At 39.7% G+C, this 23,568-nt stretch overlaps 1 protein-coding gene across 1 annotated transcript; it reads left to right on the top strand.

The window, feature by feature from the left end:
* Positions 1-234: 234 nt before the first annotated feature.
* Chrnb3 (cholinergic receptor nicotinic beta 3 subunit) lies at positions 235-23,193 on the top strand. Its single transcript, XM_090353744.1, has 5 exons — positions 235-378; positions 2,410-2,454; positions 17,758-17,867; positions 18,091-18,973; positions 23,059-23,193. Exons 2-5 carry the CDS (start codon positions 2,428-2,430, stop codon positions 23,191-23,193), a joined length of 1,155 nt encoding a protein of 384 aa, XP_090209870.1. The 5' UTR covers positions 235-378; positions 2,410-2,427.
* The last annotated feature ends 375 nt before the right edge of the window (positions 23,194-23,568 follow it).

The following is a 23,568-nucleotide window of genomic DNA, read 5'->3' as shown; positions in this document are numbered from 1 at the left end:
AAGAATCAAAAACACAACAACAACAAACCTTTTGAATGAAAGACTGCATTCCACTATCCAACAAGGGCCTATAGTTGCTGTGTGGCTAATCAAAGACTCCTAGCTATGTTAACTAAGCTTTTTGGGGGGAGGGGGAGGAGGGCATGTCTGCTTGATTTTGGAGTACTTTAGGCTCTGATTCAGGATATGGAAGCAGCTCTAATTCTGTTTCCCTGGTAACTTACAGCTGCTGCAGAGTTTGGTTCCATAGCTGAAAATGAAGATGCTCTCCTCAGACATTTGTTCCAAGGTTATCAGAAATGGGTTCGCCCTGTGTTAAATTCCAACGACACCGTAAAGGTATATTTTGGATTGAAAATATCTCAGCTTGTGGATGTGGTGAGTAGCCACTGGGAGTAAGCTAAGCACACCTGTCTGTGACTCCGCCTCCCCTCACATGTTAGGAGAAAAATCCGAACACTGATGTCACCTTTCTGAACTTGCCCATCCCACACATTCTATGTTCATTTTCTCTTGAGTTCATACTTCTGCCATACTTAAACTCTTGGGAGAAATACAGTGAATCATCCTGCTGTACCCAGGGCACTGAAATAACCTTCCCTGTGCCCCAGGTTCCCTACCCCAAGGCACACTGTCGATCTTGCTGCCTGGACCCCAGGATACCTTTTAGAAAATCATGCAAAGTTTGTCTTCAGCACAGATAATATTTTCTTCTGCTTTGTGAAGTGAGAAAAAAAGGAGTCTAAATAATGTCACAGCCATCCAGGAGCCTAGCCAGGTGATGGAGGTCTTTGTTGTCCCAGCTATACAGGCACAGCTCCAAAGCCTAGGTGGGAAACAAGTCATCCTTTGAATTGCAGATGCCTGGATAAATGGGCAGAGCCCTGCCCTGGGGAATACATTATGTTGTTTAGCCCCAGGGAAGCCCTGCACCTTGCACAATGTTTATGCATAATGCTTTACTCAAGCTTGGTCTTCTTCCAAAAGGAGGCTGTTGTCTTTAAAAGCTTGGTGCAAACTCTGTTCAGGGTTGCAGGCCTCTGTAACAAATGGCTGCCTGCAGACCACTAGCAGTCCAATAGAGTCCAAAATTCAACAAAGAAACTTCTGGTATATGTCGTTCTATATAAATATTGCCACAATGAACTGTTATCGTTACACCTTAAATCGGACATAAATCCAGCCTCCAGAAAATAGAGAGCCACATTTATTTATTTATTTTGCCAGTCCTGGGGCTTGAATTCAGGACCTGGTCACTGTCCTTGGGCTTTCTCAAGCTTAGCATTCTACCACTTGAGTCTGAAATAAGGTGCACAGCCCCGGTGCACCTGCCCAGGTGCTGGCTGCGGTTCTTAGGTTCTCAGACATCCTGGCACCTTATCAGGAGGGAGAGGGCAGCCTATCCTGTGCTGGAAAACCTAGTGGTGAGAAAGACATTTAATGAATAGCTCAAGGTGAGCTGGGAGAGCTCTGCTTACGAGAAAATACAGCCTCAGGAAAGCCTTGCATATGGCCTCTTATGTTTGTCCTCTTGTCCTCATGGTGGAGGGGGAGGTAATGGGTGTTGCCTGAACCCCTGGAGACAGGGGTGGGCACTTGACTGATGGGTTCCTAAGCCTGTCAGTCCAGTACCTGGGACTAGGAGTTTCCTGTGACCCAGCCACCTGACCTGAGTCTATTTAAGCCTGGACCAGAGTAGGGGCCATTATACCCTATCAAGGATCTCCAAATTCATGTCCTGTGTCCTGTCTACTGGATGTTCTCAGGTCACCATGGTGTCCAATTCAGCTTTCCATCGAAGCAGAGTTGGCTTGTGTTGGTATGGTATTTGTTGTTTCTGTCATCTCTGGCCTGTTTCCTAACTGTATTGAGTGTGCTTTCTGGCCTTTTAACAAACTCCAAGATTTGAACCCACAAAATGTGGCTTCTCTATATTTGAACCTTACTTATAACACGCCACAACACCACTTCCAACTCTGAATCTGTAGTAATAAGGAATTGAACCCCAGTTTCATGCATGCTAAGCAAGCACTCTACCACTAGGCCATACTCCAGGCCCCAAGAACCACATCTTGAGAGGTTGAATTTTGAAGCTTTGGAGCAGCGAGGGCAGCCCATCAACTGGCCAGGTACAAGGACTGACAACAACAACCTCCATCACCTAGCTATGTGCCAGGATGTCTGTGACTCAGTTTCCTCACTCCATTGCTTGTTTTAATAGTTTTTCATTTTAAGCAAAATGTATTCCATTCCTTGTATCATGTGCCATTTAATTTTTCTTCAGTTTAGGATTCTTTGAACTTCTGACATCAAGGTTAACCAGAGGAAATAGCCAGCAAATAACAACAACAAAATACAAATAATTGCCTCCAATTTTAACTTACAGTATTTTAATTTTAATCTTCATAGGATGAAAAGAATCAATTGATGACAACAAATGTATGGCTCAAACAGGTATGTGTCAGCCAGGGACTGGATCTGCCAATCCACTCTCTAGAACTATTACCTTAGTATAAATCTTTCATCTAAAAAATATTTATTGTAGAGAACACATTGAGTTTCGGGGGGGATTTAGGACCATTTGGAGAGGTTTTTTGGGGGGGTAGCAAATTCTCAAACTATTATTATTATTATTATTATTATTATTATTATTTGCTAATCCTGGGGCTTGAATTCAGAGCCTGAGCACTGTGCTTGGGCTTTCTCAAGGCTAGAGCTCTACCATTTGAGCCACAGCACCACTTCTGGCTTTTTCTACATATGTGGTACCAAGGAATCAAACCCAGGTCTTCATGTATGCTAGGCAAGCACTCTACCATGAGGCCAAACTCCCAGCCTCAAACATTTATTTTGTATGTGCTTAAAGAATTGTTTATAGGGCCTGGAGTTTGGCCTAGTGGTTAAAGTGCTTGCCTAGCATGCACGAAGACCCGGGTTCGATTCCTCAGTACCACATACATACAAAAAAGCTGAAAGTGGTGCTGAGGCTCAAGTGGTAGAGCTCTAGCCTTGAGAAAGTCCAAGGACAGTGCTCAGGCCCTGAGCCCAAGCCCAGGACTGGCAAAAAAAAAAAAAGAATTGTTTATAGTGGCACTGGTGGGCCATGCCTATAATTCTAACTACTCAGAAGGGTGAGCTTTGAGGGTCACAGTTTGAAGGCAGTCCATGAAGGAATCACTGTGAGACTCTTATCTCCATTTAAATACTAAAAAAGAAAACACCAGACGTGGAGCTATGACTCAAGTGGCTGATCACTAGCCATGAGCAAAAGAGCTCAGGGACAGTGCCCAGATAGATAGATAGATAGATAGATAGATAGATAGATAGATAGATAGATAGATCATTTTTAATTTAATTTTTCTGAAATTCAAAATTTTGTAGAAAGGGGCTACAACTTAATGTGTCCAATGTTTCCTATTTAGAGCCGTTTGTTTTTATTTTATGTTATGATTGTTAAGAGGGCAGGCTGCAGACTCCCAGAGATGTATTTTTTGCAAACTACTCTTGTACGTATCTCCTGCAGATGCCATTGGGCAGATGGGAGGGTGGGTTTCTACTGGAAAGGCCTGAAGCTCAGTATCTGAGTAACTTAGAAAAATGCAAAAGAGATTCCAAGATAGAACTTTTCTCCAATGAGAGTAGGGCAAACACATCAGGAAATTAGTTATGTTAGTTTCCCCAATCTTCCTCTCAACCCCCAGTTGTTCCTGTAGAGTCAGCTCCCAAATGAGAGAAGGACAAGAGCTTGCACACAAACCCCAGAACTAAATGAAGTCCCGAAATCAGTACCTTAAATCAGACATAAATTCAGCAACAAGAAAAATAGAGAAGCCACCTTTTTGGAGTCTTTACTGGAGTGCTAGCTGCTGGCAGCCAATTGTTACAAAGGTCTACAGCTCCAGACAGAGCTTGCACCCATCTTTTAAAGACAGCAGCCACTAGCCGGGCACAGTGGCTCACACCTGTACTCCTAGCTATTCATGAGGTTCAAATCTGAGGATCATGGTTCAAAGCCAGCTCAGGAACTAAAGACAGTGAGACTCTTATCTCCAATTAACCCCTAGAAAATAGGACATGGTGCTGTGACTCAAAGGGTAGGGCCATAGCCTTGAGCTGAAGAGCTCAGGGACAGGGCCCAGGCCCAGAGTCCAAGCCCCATGACCGACAAAAAAAGACAGCAGCCACATTGGGTGGAGATCATACCTCAGCAAAGTATTATACATAAACACAGTACTAGGAGCTGGACTCCACTATCCCTAAACAGCACAATGTACATATTCCCCCAAGCAGAACTTTCCTGGCTCTACCCATTTAGCCAGACATCTGCAATTCAAGGACAGCTTGTCTGACTCCTGAGCCTTGAACTTGGGTAGACAGCCCCCCATCTCCTGGCTAGGCGCCAGAATGTCTGTGACGTAGTTTCCTCACTTCAAAACAAAATAAGGAACGTTTTGTGTTGTTCCTCCAAAACTAAAACTACATCTTAAACAATGGGCTGTCTCCTGCTTCCTGAAACAGCTCTAGTTAGAGAACATTGTCCCAGAGATCCCAGATGGTTGGTCACCTTTAAAATCCCAATCTCACATACATTATCTGGAAGGAAAATATTGACACTTGCTCCACAGTTGATATCAAATTTAATTCCATTGCTTATTTTCTGTTTTTATTTAATTAACTTATTTATTTATTTCATAGATCATGGAGCTTGAACTCGGCCTGGGCACTGTCCCTGAGCTCTTCAGCTCAAGGCTACTGCCCTACCCTTGAGTCAAGCCATTTTCTAGAGGTTAATTGGAGATAAGAGTCTTAGGTCCATTTGTGCCCAGGCTGGCTTTGAACCTTGATCCTCAGATCTCAGCCTCCTGAATAGCTAGGATTACAGTCGTGAGATGCTGTGCCCAGCTCCAGCCATTTTATTTGCAATTATGAATGTCTAGATACTGCCTCATCTGCCCATAGATTTCAAATATTCCTGGTATCTTAATATCTCAGTTGTAATATACATATGCTAACAAGTCCAATTTATTTACACTGAAATAAGCATTCAGGGTTTTAGACAATTTCGTGATATCTGGACATTTTATCTGCTAATGATTTATAAGGAGCAATGAATGGATAAAAGAAACAATATTCTCTGAGCTCATTCAATGTCATTAATTTTATCCTACCCAAGGAATTTAATCATAATTAGAGAATTATTGTACTTTTCATCCTTTTCTTTTCCTCTGGTTCTCAATGGTAGGTATGTTAGCAATTGTGAAACTGGTCTGCATGTCATTTTGCTTGCAAATAAAATTAGCCAGGAGAAAATACTAGAGAGAGTCACAGCTTTGCTTTTAAGAAGAGGACAAAGCTATATATAATCATGCTGATAAAGTTAACAAAGACAAAACCTTTTCTTCCTCCCACAGACCTCCTTCCCCAAGTGTTTGCTGAGATTAAGCTTTTACCAAATTCTCACATGAGACAGTGGTTTCAAAACCCCAGGACTTAAAATTGAGATGGGACACTTTCCACTCATCTTGTGATTTTTGAGAAACAAGAATCCTTTTAGCCAGAGAGATAGGTTAGGCACAAAGTGGTAGAAGCCACAGAACTCTGGGACTTAGCTATAGCTTTGGAAATGACTCTTAGAAGTTAAGCCATCAGGATAGCCTGCCAAAAAATAAGGTCAAGACTGAAAAAATTTCTAAACTCTCCAGAACCTGCAACAGAGCAAGATAAATATGTTTCCAGGTTGACACTTGGAAAAGCCAACCAGCTAACTGATGGTTTCATTTAGTAGGAATGAGAATAATGGACTTTAATTGCATTTAATTTGCAGAGGGATATCATGTTTCTTTCTTTTAAATCTCTCAACCACTGAAGGAGCTATAGGAGGGCTATATGAACTCTTGTCACAGACAGAAAAGTTGAGACCCCCCCTCTGGCTGGTATCTGGGTTTGCTCACTCCTAGTGAGAAGCTTTTAACCATATACAGTCTCCTCACAACAAAACCTGCTTTTAAGTCCTAAGAGGAGTTGCAGGTGTAGAAACAGCGCTGCGCATTCTCCCAAACCACTGGAAATATAGTCAAGGGCTGTTGTGCACATAGAATGAGTTTGGATTTGTAGGAAAAGTCATAAGGGATATTTGCCAGGAAGTGCTATGTTGTGGCTCAGATAGTACAGGGACAATGCAGAAAATGAATTCTGTGTGGCGGGGGCAAGCAGGGGGGCTTCACGGAGGAGGGCATGTTTGGGCTTGGTCTTGATGTTAATTATATATGTGCATATAGGTATATACATGTGTAGATAAAGATTTTTTTAAAGCTTTAAGGGAAAAAAAGAAGCAAGAGGATGAAATGAAAAAGGACAGAGGGCTGGGGTGCACCAGTGCTAGAGTGCTTAGATTTAATCTTCTACTTTGAAAAACGCAAAACAAATTTATAAAAAAGTTTTTGGGGTTTTTTTGTTGTTGTTTTTTGTCAGTCCTGATCTCTGTCCTTGGGCTTTCTCAAAGCTAGCGTTTACCTCTTGTGCCACAGCACCACTGCTGGCTTTTTCTTTCCTTTTTTTGTTTTTTGTCACTTGGACTTGAACTCTGGGCCTGGGTGCTGTCTTTGAGCTCTTCGGCTCAAGGCTACCACCCTACCCCTTGAGTCACAGTGCCACTTCCGGTTTTCTAGTAGTTAACTGGAGATAAGAGTCTCATGGTCTTTAGTGCCTGGGCTGGCTTTGAACCTCGATCCTCAACTCTCAATCTCCAGAGCAGGTAGGATTGCAGGAATGAGCCGCCACACTCAGCTCCAGCCATTTTGTTTTTAAAGACAAATTTCAAGGCTGGGAGTGTGGCCTAGTGGTAGAGTGCTTGTGCATGAATCCCTGGGTTCAAGTCCTTGATATCACATACACAGAAAAGGCTGGAAGTGGTGCTGTGGCTCCAGTGGTAGAGTACTAGCCTTGAGAAAAGGGACAATGCTCTGAGTTCAAGCCCCAGGACTGGCCAAAAAAAAAAAAAAGAGGTAAATTTGATTTTTAAACAAAGCTATCATTGGTGGGGTTTTACTAGAAATGATGATAAAAGGTATTAGTTAATTTGCTGGATTATCTTTTACCTTAAGTCCAACTCAGAGCCATCTATCTCCAAAGTACCTATTATATAGGACTAAAGTCGATTCTCTGGAACATAAACAGACATAAAGCACCCATAATATAGCATAAGAAGAAAAATAAACATTAAACATTTTACTTTTTATTCCTAAACTTGGGCTTGAGCTCTGTTTGAACCATAACCCTTAGCATTTTTTTCTCAAAGCTGGTACATTACCAATGAGGCACAGATTTTTGCTTTCCTTTTCTTTTTTAGTGTGTGTGTGTGTGTGTGTGTGTGTGTGTTTCGTTGGAGTAAGAATCTCTCAGACTTTCCTTCTCAGGCTGGCTTGGAATCACAATCCTCATATCTCAGCCTTGTGAGTAGGCTAGCAAAATATTTATTAATATGTAATAAATTAAAACAAATCCTGTAATAATTTTTCATGGGAAACTTTTCAGAAATTACAAGTTTAAAAGTAATTTATCAAATTGGTGACCAGTAGCAAAGGAGGAAAAGCTAAGAGATAATATAACTTAGTGGAGCAGGAAACATTGGTGAGGAAGTTTAGCCAATCATAAGAAAATGGAAGATGTAGAATGAATTACTAGGTGAGTTTATGATATCCAATTCTTTAAGACTTGTATTTATCTCTGTTTCCATAGAAGAGTAATTCTAGCATTCCAAATATCTGAATGCCTGTTTGAGAACATATTAACTTTATACACACTTGAAGACTGGTGGGAGAGTTTTAACATTTCTTAGATGAATCCTTTATTCATTGCTAGTGTGTCTCGTTTTTATTTTAAGAAGAAGTGTAGTACCTTTCAATTCCATGTATGTAAAAGATAACCAGGTACTTGGTTATCTTTGTTCATGGCTCATTAATAAAAGTGTAATCATCTCACTTTATTTTAAATATACTATGCATAAAACGTTAGCAATTGTGCACCCTGATACGCGCCATTATTCTTTTTATTGCCAGGTTATTCTCCAATGCAAAAATCACAGATGTTGACCAAAATTAAAGTAACAGTTCATTCTCATGGAAGCAGTGGTTTACAAATTTCTTAGGTAATGTGAAAAGTACGTCATTGGTGTTTTTAATGGACTCACTAAATTCCCATGGTGGTCTGTTGAGTGGATTGTAATCTCATGTCTTACAACTGGTCTGTAAAGTAGGTTCTGGTATTGTTCTTACTTTTTTTTCTTTTCTTGCCTTTTTTTTCTTTTCTTTCTTTCTTTTTTGTTTTGTTGGTTGTGGGGCTGGGCATTGTCCCTGAACTTTTCAGCTCAAGGCTACCGCCCTATTCCTTGAGCCACAGCACACTTCCAGTTTTCTAGTAGTTAATTGGAGATAAGAGTCTCATGGTTTTTAGTGCCCGGGCTGGCATTGAACCGTGATCATCAGATCTCGGCCTCCTAAGTGGCTACGCTTACAGGTGTGAGCCATCACACTTGGCTTTTCTTACTTTCTGTTGTTTTCCTGTTGAGGACTAGTGACTTGAAGCAACTTGTCCGGAATTATACCTTGTTGAGGAAGTCTGGCTTTCACAGTTATTATCCTTTGACTAGAGAGTAGATTATAGAGGTGTTGGGTTCTGTCTACTGATCCCCAAGGTTTTGGTTCCTGTACCTCTGGGACCTCTTATAGAACAAATATAGAAATATTCTTCAGATTGAATGGGGTTGGGATTCCCTTCTGTTTCATTTATTCAACTCTCTTCCATTCATGTCATACAACAATATTTACTACAAGCTGAGTACCAGCATTTGCTAAATTCTATGCTAAAAGAGAAAGCCTTAACCAATGCATTAGTCATGTCAAAAAATTACTGTAATAAGACAAACATCATAAAAAATATTTACAAGGACTTGAAATGACAATGAGAATGGGGAAAATGCATAAAGAGATATATTTAACTTTGAACAGAAGTTCTGTTAACCAAAACTGACAGCCAAGTTGTGACCTCCATAAAAGATACTTCTTTCCAAAGCTCGCGCACTTAAGAAAAGCTATTAGCAATGTTTTCTACTCACCCTAGAGTGCCTCATTCATTTCCTCCTCTTTCCTCTTTTCCTTCCACATGGACCAATGTTAATTTTTATGCACACCAAGAACAAAGGTGCATACTTGGGGGCTGGGAATGCAGCCTAGTGGTAGAGCACTGGCCTAGCATGCATGAAGCCCTGGGTTCGATTCCTCAGTATCACATACACATAAAAAGCTGGAAATGGTGCTGTGGTTCAAGTGCTAGAGCACTAGCCTTGAGCCAAAGAAGCTCAGGGACAGTGCTTAGGCCCTGAGTTCAAGCCCCTAGACTGGCAAAAATAAAAATAAAAGAAGTACACACTTGGAACCAAAGCATATTCTGTGCTAGTATGCATAAATGACATACTTGGGATTTTGTTTGTTTGTGTTTTGCTTCTAGTTGTCCTGTCTGATCATCTGTTTTGATAACTCTCTTCCGGTATATTTAGACTTTCATTTTTCTATTCTCTCAACGAAACCTCTCAACCTTCATAAAACAAATCTAGTGACATCCAGAGATACCCTTAGACATAGAGCTATTTTTATTTTATTGATTTTATTTTGCAAACTCACTTTTCTTCCTCCTTTATATTTCCAAAGAGTAATCAAAACCCTATAATTCATAAATATATTAACATTGACTCATTAAAGCTACATGAGAAAGGACTCAATGCCCTAGCACCCTGAGATTTTCAGCACCTTGAGGGAAGTGGAAAATGAAAGCAGCCTTTTTTGTCCTAATACCTATGATGGTGAGGCCATATTTATTCAATAAACACTCTGCATATCAACTAAGTGCTGCTCATGGGTGAGGCAGGGCAGAGTGTAAACTCCAATATGATAGAATTCCCAGAGATGCAGGCTACACAGTACCCTGAAGCAGTTCACACTGCAGAAACCAAAGCTGTAATGTGTGTGCAAAAGCCATCATCTTAAGTTAGGGGTATTCCTCCAATAGCTGGTTTCTAGTGCAGATCAACACAGTGTTCAGCAAATGAAAGACTGATAGGATAAGCCTCCTAGAGCTGGTCTTTGAGGACCAAACCCCTCCTTCCCCCCTTCCCTATCCTATTTCAAATAAACATACATACAATATACCAGATAACAAGGTAAGCTACATTAACAAAATGAAAATAACCAAGGGACAATGAAAGAGATGAGAAATAACATAGTACATTAACAATAGTAATCACACATTATATGGCTTTTGTTTCCATATCCTGGAGATCCTTTCATTTAGCCTCATCCTATATGGCCTTATGTATCTAGATTTTGCCCTATTATGTACCTGGGTTTTGACTCTCCTCTGCTAGGAGAGTCAAAGTTTATACTAATTATGACAAATGATGGAAACATTTGAGCTATGTTCCTTTGAGTCTGACTTACTTCACTTGATATGATTTTTCTCCAAGTTTTTCCATTTCCTTACGAATATTGTGATGTTGTTCTTTCTGATGGCAGCATAGAATTCCATTGTGTATAAATACCACACCTTGTTGATCCAGTCATCTACTGAGGGGTATCTGGGTTGGTTTCATATCTTTGCTATGGTAAATAGTGCTGCAATGAATATTGTTGTGTTAGTGGATTTAGTATGTCCTTGTTTCTGGACGATTGGGTAAATGCCAAGTAGTGGAATTGCTGGGTCATAGGGGAGCTCTATGTTTAGTCTTTTGAGGAAATGCCACACTGCTTTCCATAGTGGTTGAATGAGTTTACACTCCCACCAACAGTGTAGTAGTGATCCCTCCTGGCCACATCCCCTCCAGCATCTGCTATTATTCGTTTTCCTGATCCTGGCCATTCTAACTGGAGTGAGGTGGAATCTTAGAGTTGTTTTGATTTGCATTTCTTTTATGGCTAGAGATGTCGAACATTTCTTCATGTGTCTATAGGCCATTCTTATTTCTTCTTCAGAGAAGTCGCTCTTTAAATCTTTGACCTATCTTTTAATGGGATGGTTGTTTCTTTGGAAATTAGAGGCCTTTGTCTGTTGTATGGTTAGTGAAGATCGTCTCTCACACTGTGGGCTTTCTATTTAACTTGCTAGCTATGTCCTTTGCCATACAGAAGTTCTGCAGTTTAATGCAGTCCCATTTGTCCAAACTTTCTTTGATTTGTTGTGCTTCTTGGTCTTTATTAAGAAATTTTTGACCTGTGCCAAGGAGACCTAGTGTATCTCCTATTCCTTCTTGTAAAGTTTTCAGTGTATCTGCTTTTACCTCCAGGTCTTTGATCCATTTGGAGTTAATCCTGGTGCAGGGTGACATAGAAGGATCCAACTTTAGTTTTCTGCAGGTGCTTAACTAGTTCTGCCAACACCACTTGTTGAAGTGGGTGTCTTTCTTCCATTCTATTATTTTTGTGGCTCCTTTATCAAAGATTAGGTGGCCATAGGTCTGTGGGTTAATTTCCAGGTCTTCAGTTCTATTTCATTGGTTCTCAGGCCTGTTCTTGTGCAAATACCAAGCTGTTTTGGTTACTATAGCTCTGTAATGGAGTTTGGTATTGAAATTTCTCCTGTGCTGTTCTTTCTGGTAAGAATTGTTTTTGCTATACGGGGTCTTTTATTATTCCATATGAAATTTTGGATTGCCTCTTCTATTTCTTTAAAGAATGACCTTGGGATATTGATGGGTATTGCATTGAATTTGTAGATAGCCCTTGGCAAAATTGTCATTTTCACGATATTAATTCTTCCAATCCAGGAGCATGCAAGATTTTTCCATTTCCTCAGTTCTGCTTTAATTTCCTTTTTCAGGGTTTTAAAGTTTTCATCATAAAAGTCCTTTACATTCTTAGTTAATTCCTTAGTTTATTTTCTTTGAGGCCACTGCAAAAAGAGTTGCTTTCTTGATTGCTGCCTTGATCCTCTTGTTGTTAGCATATTTATTTATTTATTTATTTATTTAATTTATTTATTGCCAGTCCTGGGCTTGGGCTCAGGGCCTGAGCACTGTCCTTGGACTTTCTCAAGGCTCGAGCTCTACCACTTGAGCCACAGCAAGACTTCCTGCTTTTTTCTATGTATGTTGTACCGAGTAATGAAACCCGGTCTCTGTGCATGCTAGGCAAGCACACTACCACTAGGCCAAACTCCCAGCTGAAGGTTAATTTTATACCCTGTTATCTTGCCAAAGTTCAAATCAGCTAAAGCAACTTGTGAGTGGAGTCTATGGGGTCCTTTAAATACAGAATCATATCATCTGTAAAGAGCAGTCACCAGCTTTCTAATAAAAGCTCCCATTTATAAAGAGTTCTAGAATGAGCTTAACATATCATAAATAAACTTGAAACAAAAAAGAAAACTCCCATTCAGCCTCTCAAAATGTGGCTTCCTTGTATATCATGATTGAATTCCTGTATAACAGTTCTAAATGTAGGAGGAAGAAAATAAAGAAAAAAGAAAGGAAGGAAGGAAGGAAGAAAGAAAGAAGGAAGGAAGGAAGGAAGGAAGGAAGGAAGGAAGGAAGGAAGGAAGGACATAGTAATATGTCTAGGGAGTCTCAAAGGTCTCAAAGGCTCATAGACCGTGTCTAGGGAGTCTCAAAGGTCTCAAAGCAAGCCAAGAGACAAGGATACAGTCATTTGTTGTGTAGTGACAGGGCTGTGTTTTAAGAAATGCTATATAAGCAAAGATATGGAACCAACCTAGATGTCCCTCAGTCGATGAGTAGATCAACAAGTTGTGGTATTTGTACACAATGGAATTCTATGCTGCTGTCAGAAAGAATGACATCGCCCCATTTGTTAGGAAATGGAAAGACTTAGAAAAAATCATATTAAGAGAAGTAAGCCAGACTCAAAGGAACTTAGGCTCAATGATTTCCCTCATTCGTCATAATCAGTAGAAACCTTGGGCTCTACTAGCAGAGATTTGCAATACAGCAAAATCTTGATACATAAGGCCATATAATGTGAAGCTAATTGAAAGGACCTCCAGGATAGTGAAACAAAAGCCATATAATGAATGATTGTTGTCCTTAATGTACTATGTTGTCTCTCATCTCCTTTGCTGTCCCTTGGTTATCTCATATTGGTACAGTATCTCACTTTGTTATCTGATATATTGAATTTATTTGTATTTGGATATTTGAAATTTGATAGGGAAGGGGGGAAAACCAAGACGGGTAGGGGGTGTGGGGGGGGAGGGAAATGGGTACCAAGACAAGTGAAAGGGTATGAATGTATGTGAATTAATGCACCTTCTATCTGGCAAATATCATGTAACCCTTTTACTAATTACAATAAAAAAAATTAAAAAAAAATGCTATATAAATTCTTAGTCCTTTACTACAAAGCTATACTACATGCTATAGTACTGAGCTATACACACATGTAAACCAATGTTATTAGCATATCTGAACACAGAAATGGTCCAATAAAAAGAAGGCAGAAGCCAGGCGCGATGGCTCACACCTCTAATCCTAGCTGAGATCTGAGATCTGAGGGTCACAGTTCAAAGTCCTCTCAGGCACTAAAGACTGTGAAACTCTTATCTCCAATTAACCACCAGAAAACTGGAAGTGGCGCCATGGCTCAAAGAGTAGGGTAGTAACCTTGAGCTGAAGAGCTCAGAGAGAGTGCCCAGGATCAGAGTTCAAGCCCCACAGCCAACCAAAAAAGGAAAAAGTAAAAAAACAGAAGTAATCAAAGTAGCTCCTGTCCTGGGCACTTGCTGTGAGCGGAGCTCACTAAAAGGGAAGTTGTTTGGAGACACCACCAAGTGATATGCAAGATGGAGGCTAAGCAAGGGCTTAAGAAAGGACTTGCTCTGTTGGAGGCTTTATAAATATTGTATATAGTTACACTGCATTTGTGAAACTAAAACTGTGTAATAAGTTAATTAGCTTACTTAATAAGTTAGCTTACTTTAACATTAAAAGTGTTAAATAAAATTAAATGTATAAACTTTAATTTTTAGCTTTTGACTTTTCTGGATTTTGAATACAGGCCTCCATTGATTCACAGATAGGGCTCTGCTACTTGAGCCATTCAAAGCTTTTTACTGATCCATTGGAGGCAAGTGTACCTGATTTGTCTGCCCAGGCTGACTTCCAATTGCAATCCTCAGATCTCAGCCTCCGAATGGCTAAGATCACAAGTATGAACCACCAGTGCCCTGCTAAAATTTGATTCTTTTTTATTATAGCATTTTATTGTCAGGATAATGTATAGAGGGGCTACAGTTTCATTTGTCAGGTAATGGGTATGTAACTTCTCGAACCTTGATACCCTTTCTCATGTTTTTGTCCTCTTTTCCTTCCACCCACACCCTCCCAATCATCTTGTTTTGCCCCTTTCCTATTTCAATTAAACAAATAAATATATATACATTATACCAGGGAACAAAGTCAGATACTGTAACCATATGGGATTAACTGTAACTGGAAAAAGAGCATTTGACTGTTATAGGAACACTTAGCTTACTCAAACACATTGAACAATATACAAAGCATTTCTTTTCTGTATCTATTCTGCAAGCTTTCTTCCATTTAAATGCTTTATAATTTTATTTAGATTTTTTTTTTGCTTTTCAGAGAGTTCTTGTTTAAAACAATGATGAAAGTACACACACTAGTGGGGGCCTACATAAGCTAAACTATATTGATTTTACTAGTTACCATCACCTCAAATGGTGATGTACTGTTAAGTTTTGGGGGGATAATTTACATGGAGTCCCTATCTTTGTGGTCATAAGACTTTCCTTTAGATTATCTCCCAAAACCGTCTGAGGCTATACTATAGTTTACTTTTTATTTCTATCCATATATCTTAGACACGTGTGTACATGTGCATATATATGTATATGTATATATATGAAATACATTCTAAAGTAATGAGCCAGTGGCTCATGCCTATAATCAGGAGACTGAGATCTGAAGATCAAAGCCAGCCTAGCAAGAAAGTCCATGAGACTCTTATTTTTAATTAACTACTGAAAAGCAGGAAGAGTTACGGCCCAAGTGGTAGAGTACTAGTCTTGAACAGAAAATATCAGGAGGCAGGGGAGAAAATATCCGGTATAGCACCCAAGCCCTGAGCTCATGCCCTAGCACTAGTGTGCACATGAGCACATGCATACACATACACTAACACACACATGTATAGTCTGCTGAGTAACAGAATCATTCATTATTATCAAGTAATACACAGTATACATACTGTACATGTGCTGCTTTCATGGACTAGCAGCCTCACCACAGTGCGGGAATGATGTTACCATGGCTTTGCTATCAAAGGGGCATAAGAACTTTCCAAATATACTATAATCCTGGGACCACCAGGTTCATATACATGGCTGGTCACTGACATAATGTCATGTACTATATGATTTATATTACCTTTTGCTATTACTATAAAAGGAAGAAGAATTTGAAATATTTAGTTAAAAACATTTTTTTGACTTCTGTTTAAGTAAAAAATTTGTCCTGCATTATGGTTACACGTAGAGATTCATAAGTAGTAGTTCAGGTAATTAGTGTTCAACTATTTTCAGGGAATGTGTGTATGCTTATATATGTGTATATAGCGATGCAAGTATTTTTTATACAGATTTGACCAAATTTAAAAAATCTAGACTTTGAACATTTTACCATTTTCTCTTAGTCAGAGATTATCTTTGACATTTGTCTGTAATATATCCTGGCTTTCCTGTTTCCTAAAAAAACACAACATTCAAATAAGGGATAACTTGTGATGGGGAGCTATTGTTTATAAAGGGCTTTGAGAGTATTGCCTAGAATATGTTTTACAAACAAGGAATATTACTTCTAATACTTCAAGAAGGAAAACACACAACGTTAATCTTCAGATCTATTTAAAAGTTAAAGAGAACAGTTAACGTGTCCAGACAATGCCATAGTTACTTAGAGCATGAGAAAGAGGAGCTGGACTTTGCCTCCCAGCTGAATGCTACAGACTAAGCCACCTTAGAACCTGTGTATGTAATTCCTCACCAGGGCCCCAGCCAGTATTGGCAAAGAAGAAGAAAGGAGAGATTGGGTTTCTCCTCAGCCTGAGCATCTCAGGAAGACAAACAGAATTATGAAAGGACATCAAGGTTGTAAGAAGCATCTCTTCCTGCTTAACACTAGAAATTGAGGGTAAAAGCTGAACATCAGTGACTTTTTTTTTTCTTTTTTCTTTTTTTTTGCTAGTCCTGGGGCTTGAACTCAGGGTCTAAGCACTGCCCTTGGACTTTCTCAAGGCTAGAGCTCTACCACTTGAGCCATGCCACCACTTCTGGCTTTTTATATGTATGTGGTACTAAGGAATTGAATTGAACCCGAGTCTTTGTGCATGTTAGGCAAGCACTCTACCACTAGGCCAAACACCCGGCCCTGGAGTTTTCTTTACTTCCTCTTCAAAGATCAAATGCATTTCTTATCCATTCATTCATCTTTTATTTCTGCCCCAGTGCTCCACTGCCACCACTATGACTTCTTTTCTTTCATGTTTCAGCTTATGTGGCATTTACTCAGAATTTTCTTCCCCCACCTACTGTACTATTCTGTATCATACCACCAAACCATCTCCTCAAGGCTGTCATTTCTGGGTGTTGGTATCATTGTTAGTTTACTTGTTCATCAGAATTGCAGAATGACCACAGTCCTCAGAGCTAATTGAGCTTTATATATTTGATGAATCACCTGTATCTTTTCTCTGGTCACAACTGTTAATCAAGTTGTGGTAGGACAGGTAAGAAGGATAAATCTTCTGAATTAGAAATCCCTCCTTATAAGCCTTGTCCCAGTTCCCTAAGCTTTTGTGAGTTTGCTGTGATCTGCAAACTTAGAAAACTTAGAATCTTCATAATCACTTTTTTTCTCCTGGCTACTGAGCTTAAAAGGAAGAAAACTGGATCAAAAAAATTGACAATCTGGTTTTCAGCAATCTTTATGCCCATTAATAGTCAGAAGGTACTAGATGTTTCATATTAACATACTAAGTGGAAGTTAGACTAAGAATCTTAGTGATACTTACTCAAGGACATTAAGTGAGTGTGTATTCATTATCAAAGATTAAAATCTTGATGAACCAACACTGGCTGGCACCAACACTGGCTGGCATCTTGCATCGCTTTCCTCTTCCTCCTCCTCCTCCTCCTCCTCCTCCTCCTCCTCCTCCTCCTCCTCCTCCTCCTCTTCTTCCTCCTCCTTCTCCTCCTTCTCCTCCTCCTCCTCATTCTTCTTTGACAGGGTCTTACTTAGTGTCCCAGAGTAGGTTTGAGCTCATGATACTCCTGCCTCCAATTCCTAAGTACTGGATTAAAGAAAGGAGCGTGTCACCACACTCAGTTATTGCCTTTCTTTTGTTTGCTTCTTCAGAGGAAGTAGGCTAAAAAGATAAATTATGATTTTTCATCCTCTGAATCTCTTCATTGAGTGCTTTATGTGGAGGCTCCAAGACTCCGTATTTGTGAGACACCGAATAGGCCAGATGTTAGAACTGGGCAAAATCAGAGACCAGGTTGGCTTAAATTTTGTCCTGATAACTACACTGAATTCCAGGTACAGTTACAAGGGCTAACCGTATCTGATTTCCCCTTGTTAATAAAGTATAAATTACTAAGTTAACAGACAAATGAAGATTCCAAAGTCCAATGCACTGAATTTTCAGAATAAATTTACAATCTACTCATTCCATGCAGGAGTGGATAGACTACAAATTACGCTGGAATCCTGATGAGTATGGTGGCATTCGTTCAATTAAAGTTCCTTCAGAATCACTCTGGCTTCCTGACATAGTTCTCTTTGAAAAGTAAGTATCACAGAAAAAAATTATATTAGTAAGATTAACAGTGATCATAATAAAGTCTGATATTAGTTAAATAATTATGAGAAATATATGTAGTAAAATAGTTAAAAAATACCATTTGACATTGTGATAGGAGAGTAACACATTATAAATAGTATAGACATGGGAAAATCCCAAGGAAATGAATGTTCAACTAATCACTAAAGTGAAATTCCTTTTATGGCAGTGCTGATGGACGTTTCGAGGGCTCCCTCATGACCAAGGTCATTGTGAAATCTGACGGAAGTGTCATTTGGACTCCTCCTGCCAGTTACAAAAGTTCATGTACCATGGATGTTACGTTTTTCCCCTTTGACCAACAGAACTGCTCTATGAAGTTTGGATCCTGGACTTACGATGGTACTATGGTCGACCTCATTTTGATAAATGAAAATGTTGACAGGAAAGACTTCTTTGACAATGGAGAATGGGAAATACTAAATGCGAAGGGGATGAAGGGAAAAAGAAGAGAAGGCTTATATTCTTATCCATTTATTACCTATTCTTTTGTACTGAGACGCCTGCCTTTATTTTATACACTTTTTCTGATAATCCCTTGCCTGGGGCTATCTTTTCTCACAGTTCTTGTGTTCTATTTACCTTCTGATGAAGGAGAAAAACTTTCTTTATCAACGTCTGTGTTGGTGTCTTTGACAGTTTTTCTTTTAGTAATTGAAGAAATTATTCCATCTTCTTCAAAAGTTATCCCTCTCATTGGCGAATACCTATTGTTTATTATGGTTTTCGTCACCCTGTCAATCATTGTTACTGTGTTTGTAATTAATGTTCACCACAGATCATCTTCCACCTACCATCCCATGGCCCCCTGGGTAAAAAAGCTGTTTCTACAAAAACTTCCCAAATTGCTTTGCATGAAGGATTATGTGGATCGCTACTCTTTCCCAGATAAACAGGAGAGTCGATCAGTAGTGAAAGGTAAAGCCCTGAACAAAAAGGAACAGAAACAGATTAGTGATGGAGAAAAGGTTCTGATCATTTTCTTGGAAAAAGCTGCAGAGTCCATCAGATACATTTCAAGGCACGTGAGGAAGGAACATTTCATCAGCCAGGTCAGTGGACTGGTATTTGTGATCACACTGCCATTTTACAACAAAATGTGGCCATTGATTAAGCAATATTAGTGTCTCTCATCTATTTTTTGGGGGGGGGAGGCAGGGAAGCTGCTAGAATTTGAACTCATAGCCACATACTTGCTAGGTACATGCTCTGCCACTTGAGCCATGACTCCAGCCCTTTTCGAGTTATTTATTTTACAGAGAGAGCCTTGCTTTTTTTTTTTTAAATCAGGATCTGGCCAGGTACCCCACTCATTTACACCTTTCAAGTAGCTGGAATTATGGGCACGAGCGGCCTCATCTAGTACCTGCTACCAATATTACGCATGAAATATATAAAACAAGGGGCCAGGAGTTTGGCCTACTGGTAGAGTGCTTACTTAACATGCACAAAGACCCAGGTTTGATTCTTTGGTACCACATACATAGAAGTGGTGTTGTGGCTCAAGTGGTAGAGCTCTAGCCTTTAGAAAGCCCAAGGACAGTGCTCAATCCCTGAGTTCAAGCCCTGGGACTGGGAAAGAAAGAGAGAAAGAAAGAAAAGAAAGAAAGGAAGAGAAGTTGTACAACATAGATTTTAGTATGAATTTTTAGGAAGAATTTTCCAAAAGTATAATGAGCAAAAATGAAGTAATTTTAATACAGAACTATCATAATTCCTCAATTCTATTGCAAGCAATTCAATTAAATTTCTAAGTTGGTTATCTTGGTCTCTGGTAATTTCTCTTGCCTTTTCATGAGATGTTTTCATATACAGTACTTAAAAATAAAACACCAGGAAGAATCACATTTTGAAACCAATATAGAAATTTTTTGAGAGAAGATCTGGCAATTTTGCTCACAGATAAAGGGAGGAAAACATATTAAGTCTGGCACAGTGGTACACCCAGCTGTTTGAGAAGCTGGGGTAGAAGGATCACTGAAACATATCATTTTGAGAACAACAGGAACAATAAGAATAAGTACTACATTTTAAAATATGGCCATACTAAAACCATTCCTAGGCTCTGAGGCACACATAAGCTGTGACTTGGATCAAGCTGCTCAATTTGAACTTCCTTTTCCTGAAGACTATATAGATGAATAAATGACCTAAAATATGTCCAATACAAAGAACTGGTCGCTCATACCTGTAACTCTAGCTTCTCGGGAGGCTGAGATCTGAAGATTGTGATTTAAAACCAGCCCATGAAACTCTTGTCTCCAATTAACCATCAAAAAGCCAGAAGTGAAGCTGTGGCTTAAGTGGTAGTGTGCTAGCCTTGAGCAAAAAAGCTCAAGGATCTAGCCCCTGAGTTCAAGCCCTAGGATTGGCAATAATTAATAGATAGATAGATAGACAGATGATAGATAGATAGGTAGGTAGGTAGATATGCCTAGCATGTGTATTTAAAGTAAGTCATAAAAAGCTTATAGGTGTACGCCTTAAATCCTAGCTTCTTAGGAACCTAAGATATGAGGCTTGCAGTTCAAAGCCATTCTGGACAGAAAAGTCTATGAGACTCTTAATCTCCAGTTAACCAACAAAAATCCTGAAGTGGAGCTGTTGTTCAAGTAGTAGAGCACAAATCTTGAATGAAAACACTAAGGAGCAGTGCCCAGGTCCCAAGTTCAAGCTCCAATAACACCACAAAAAGACAAAAAAAGCAAAACCCAAATTACATTATTATAACTTTTACTCTAAAAATAGGGTGTGTGTGTGTGTGTGTGTGTGTGACCAAGAATAAGCATGAACAATCATACAGAAGAAATTTTTTTGAATTTTCATTCTACATTTTGTGTGTGTGTGTGTGTGTGTGTGTGTGTGTATGTGTGTGTGTGTGTGTGTGTGAGAGAGAGAGAGAGAGAGAGAGATGTGCATGTGTCCATATTGGGGTTTAAACTCAGGGCCCCACATTCTTGTTTAGCTTTTCCTTTTCTTCTTTGTTTTTTTTTTTGGTGGGGGGGGGCGAATCATGGGGCTTAAACTCGGCCTGGGCGTTGTCCCTGAGCTCTTCAGCTCAAAGCTACCATGCTAGCTGGCCTCTCTGGCTCTGAACCAAGATCCTAAGATCTCAGCCTCCTGAGTAGCTAGGATTATAGGCGTGAGCCACCGCACCCAGCTTTGTTTGGCCTTTTCTACTTGAGCCTGACACTTAGCCACTTGAACCATATCTTTGCTTATTTTTGCTGATTAATTAGTTGGAAATCAAAATTTCCCAGATGTCTTCATGAGTTGACTTCAAGCCTCCTCTATCTTTAGATCTTAGCCTCTAGAGTAGCTAGGATTGCAACCAAAGTCACCAGGGCCCAACTTCCTTCAAGTTTATCTTTCCTAGAGACCTACTCTCTTAACTATATGTCAAGCTCTTATAAGGGTTTTGTTATTTAAAAAATGAGTAATGTTATAGAAAGAACATTTCAGCTATAAAGCAGGGGTTTGTTTTTGTTTCTTTCCATCTTTTAAAAATACTACCACAGAAGTTATCTTTTTTTGTGTGTGGGTCATGAGGCTTGAACCCTGGGCCTGGGTAATATGCCTGAACTCTTCAGCTCAAGGTCACCACCCTAGCCCTTGATCCAAACACCACTTCCTGTTTTCTAGTGGTTAACTGGAGATAAGAGTCTCATGTTCTTCAGTGCCCTGACTGGTTTTGAACTGCGATGCTCAGATCTGAATAGCTCAGCTCCTGAATAGCTATGATTACAGGCATGAGCCACTGGACCCAGCTGAAGTCATCTTTTTTAATTGTAAAAAAGAATAGTTGATCAGCCTAGAAAACTTCAGCAAACGGTAGACAAGAGGATTAAAAATAGTGGACAACCTCACTTCTTGAGATTAGCATTAAAGTGACTTGAAATACTTTGTGTATTTTCCTCTTTGCTTTCTGAAAGCTCTCTATAAGCTTAGAACACATCCTGTCCATCCTCCCCTCTCAAGGCAGTTTCTCTATTCTAGGCAGTTATGAAATCTCCATTTACTAATGCTCCTCCACAAATGATGAAGATACATCTCCATAAACCAATTGTACATTAAAAAATCATAAATCATAACCATGTTGAGTACACACAGATGAACACCAGAACCAAACTCCACAGCAGATTAGTGCTGTTTGTGGCCCCTGGTGACATTTTTGAGGCTAATTGAGAGCTGTGGCCCTGGAACAGATCCACCTCTCATGGGAAAGATAGTTTCTACTGAGTGGATTTCACTTGTGTACCAATAAGTGGAAAAATCACTTGGAACCATTGAAAGTTCAAGACCATCTGTAGTAGAAATGGGACACTGATCTTCCCTTTAAAAGACAGAACTGTCAGGTACTGCTGGCTCACTACTGTAATCCTTGCTACTCAGGAGTCTGAGATCTGAGCATCATGGCTCAAAGCCAGCCCTGGCAGGAAAGTCTGAGATTTTTATCTCCAATTAACCATCAAAAAGTTGAAAGCAAGTGAAAAAAGCTAAAGGACAATGCCTAGGCCCTAAGTACAATGCGGAACCAATAAGTAAATAACTAAGAAAGACTTCATTCTTCCCTTTAGACCACTCTCATCCACCAGGGGCTTGTTTCTACTCTAACCTCATTCTGAGGCCTGGAACCCACTCTGCCCTGACTACCAGGCTCAGTAAAGTCTCTTGGAGCTTCTTTTTCTGGGAATGTCCCTCTTCCTTTGATCATTTCTTCTCCTGAATCTTCAGCAGCCATACTCTATGTGAAATCTGTGGGTGACAACATTAAAATTGCCAAGTTCCTTATTTGTGATTAATTTCATATGTGAATAAGGGAGCATTGCACCTAGCTATGTTTTTAAAAATTTGTTTGTGAAGCAGGCTTCCATTTGAGTAATATTTTCAAATAATTTCTACTATTTATATTCTCTTCTTCAGTGATAGCAGGAATGTGCCTATACATTCAACTTGCAAGCTATTTTCTTGAGGTACAATAAGCGAAGTCACAACTAGGATGTGAGTGACATGTTAGATGCATTTGAAATGTTGAAAGTGCTGTAAATCTGAATGGTCATCTTTTAAAATCCCTGAATGAGTTTGAAGTGGTCGTCTAGCATCTGATGAACAGCATATTTTTTTTTCTCTTTTGTAGGTTGTACAAGACTGGAAATTTGTGGCTCAAGTTCTCGACCGGATCTTCCTGTGGCTCTTTCTGATAGTGTCAGTTACAGGCTCAGTGCTGATTTTCACCCCTGCTTTGAAGATGTGGTTAAATAGTTACCATTAGGAACACGTCTCCTATCATGAATGCCATCAGCACAAAAGTCCCACCGGTAGAACGGACATTTTCCAGCATGTACCAGAGTCCAAATGCATGTGCTTATTTCTCATGACCCTGCTAATGTGGTCTTTACAGTAACTGAATCTCTCTCTCTCTCTCTCTCTCTCTCTCTCTCTCTCTCTCTCTCTCTCTCTCTCTCTCTCTCTCTCTTTCTCTTTCCCTCCCTCCCTCCCTCCCTCCCTCCCTCCCTCCCTTCCTTCTGTCTTGTAGCTTGAACTCAGAGCCTAAGTGATATCCTTGAGCTGTTTTATTCAAGGCTAGCTCTCTCTACAACTTTGAGTTACAGCTCCACTTCTGGTGGCTAATTGGAGATTGCTCTGG

The sequence above is a fragment of the Megascapheus bottae genome, chromosome 20, assembly GCF_031878675.1.
Source record: "Megascapheus bottae isolate mThoBot1 chromosome 20, mThoBot2.hap1, whole genome shotgun sequence".
NCBI classification, from domain to species: domain Eukaryota; kingdom Metazoa; phylum Chordata; class Mammalia; order Rodentia; family Geomyidae; genus Megascapheus; species Megascapheus bottae.
Note: the sequence above shows the minus strand (reverse complement) of the source record. Positions and strands in the feature narration are given on the sequence as shown.

What these genes read in the sequence shown, in the direction of transcription:
- Chrnb3 (XM_090353744.1), top strand. Translation starts at nt 2,428, where the DNA reads ATGACAACAAATGTATGGCTCAAACAG. An exon ending in GACATAGTTCTCTTTGAAAA is followed by an intron (nt 17,868 to 18,090) that starts GTAAGTATCACA and finishes CTTTTATGGCAG; the next exon opens with TGCTGATGGACGTTTCGAGG. An exon ending in AGGAACATTTCATCAGCCAG is followed by an intron (nt 18,974 to 23,058) that starts GTCAGTGGACTG and finishes TCTCTTTTGTAG; the next exon opens with GTTGTACAAGACTGGAAATT.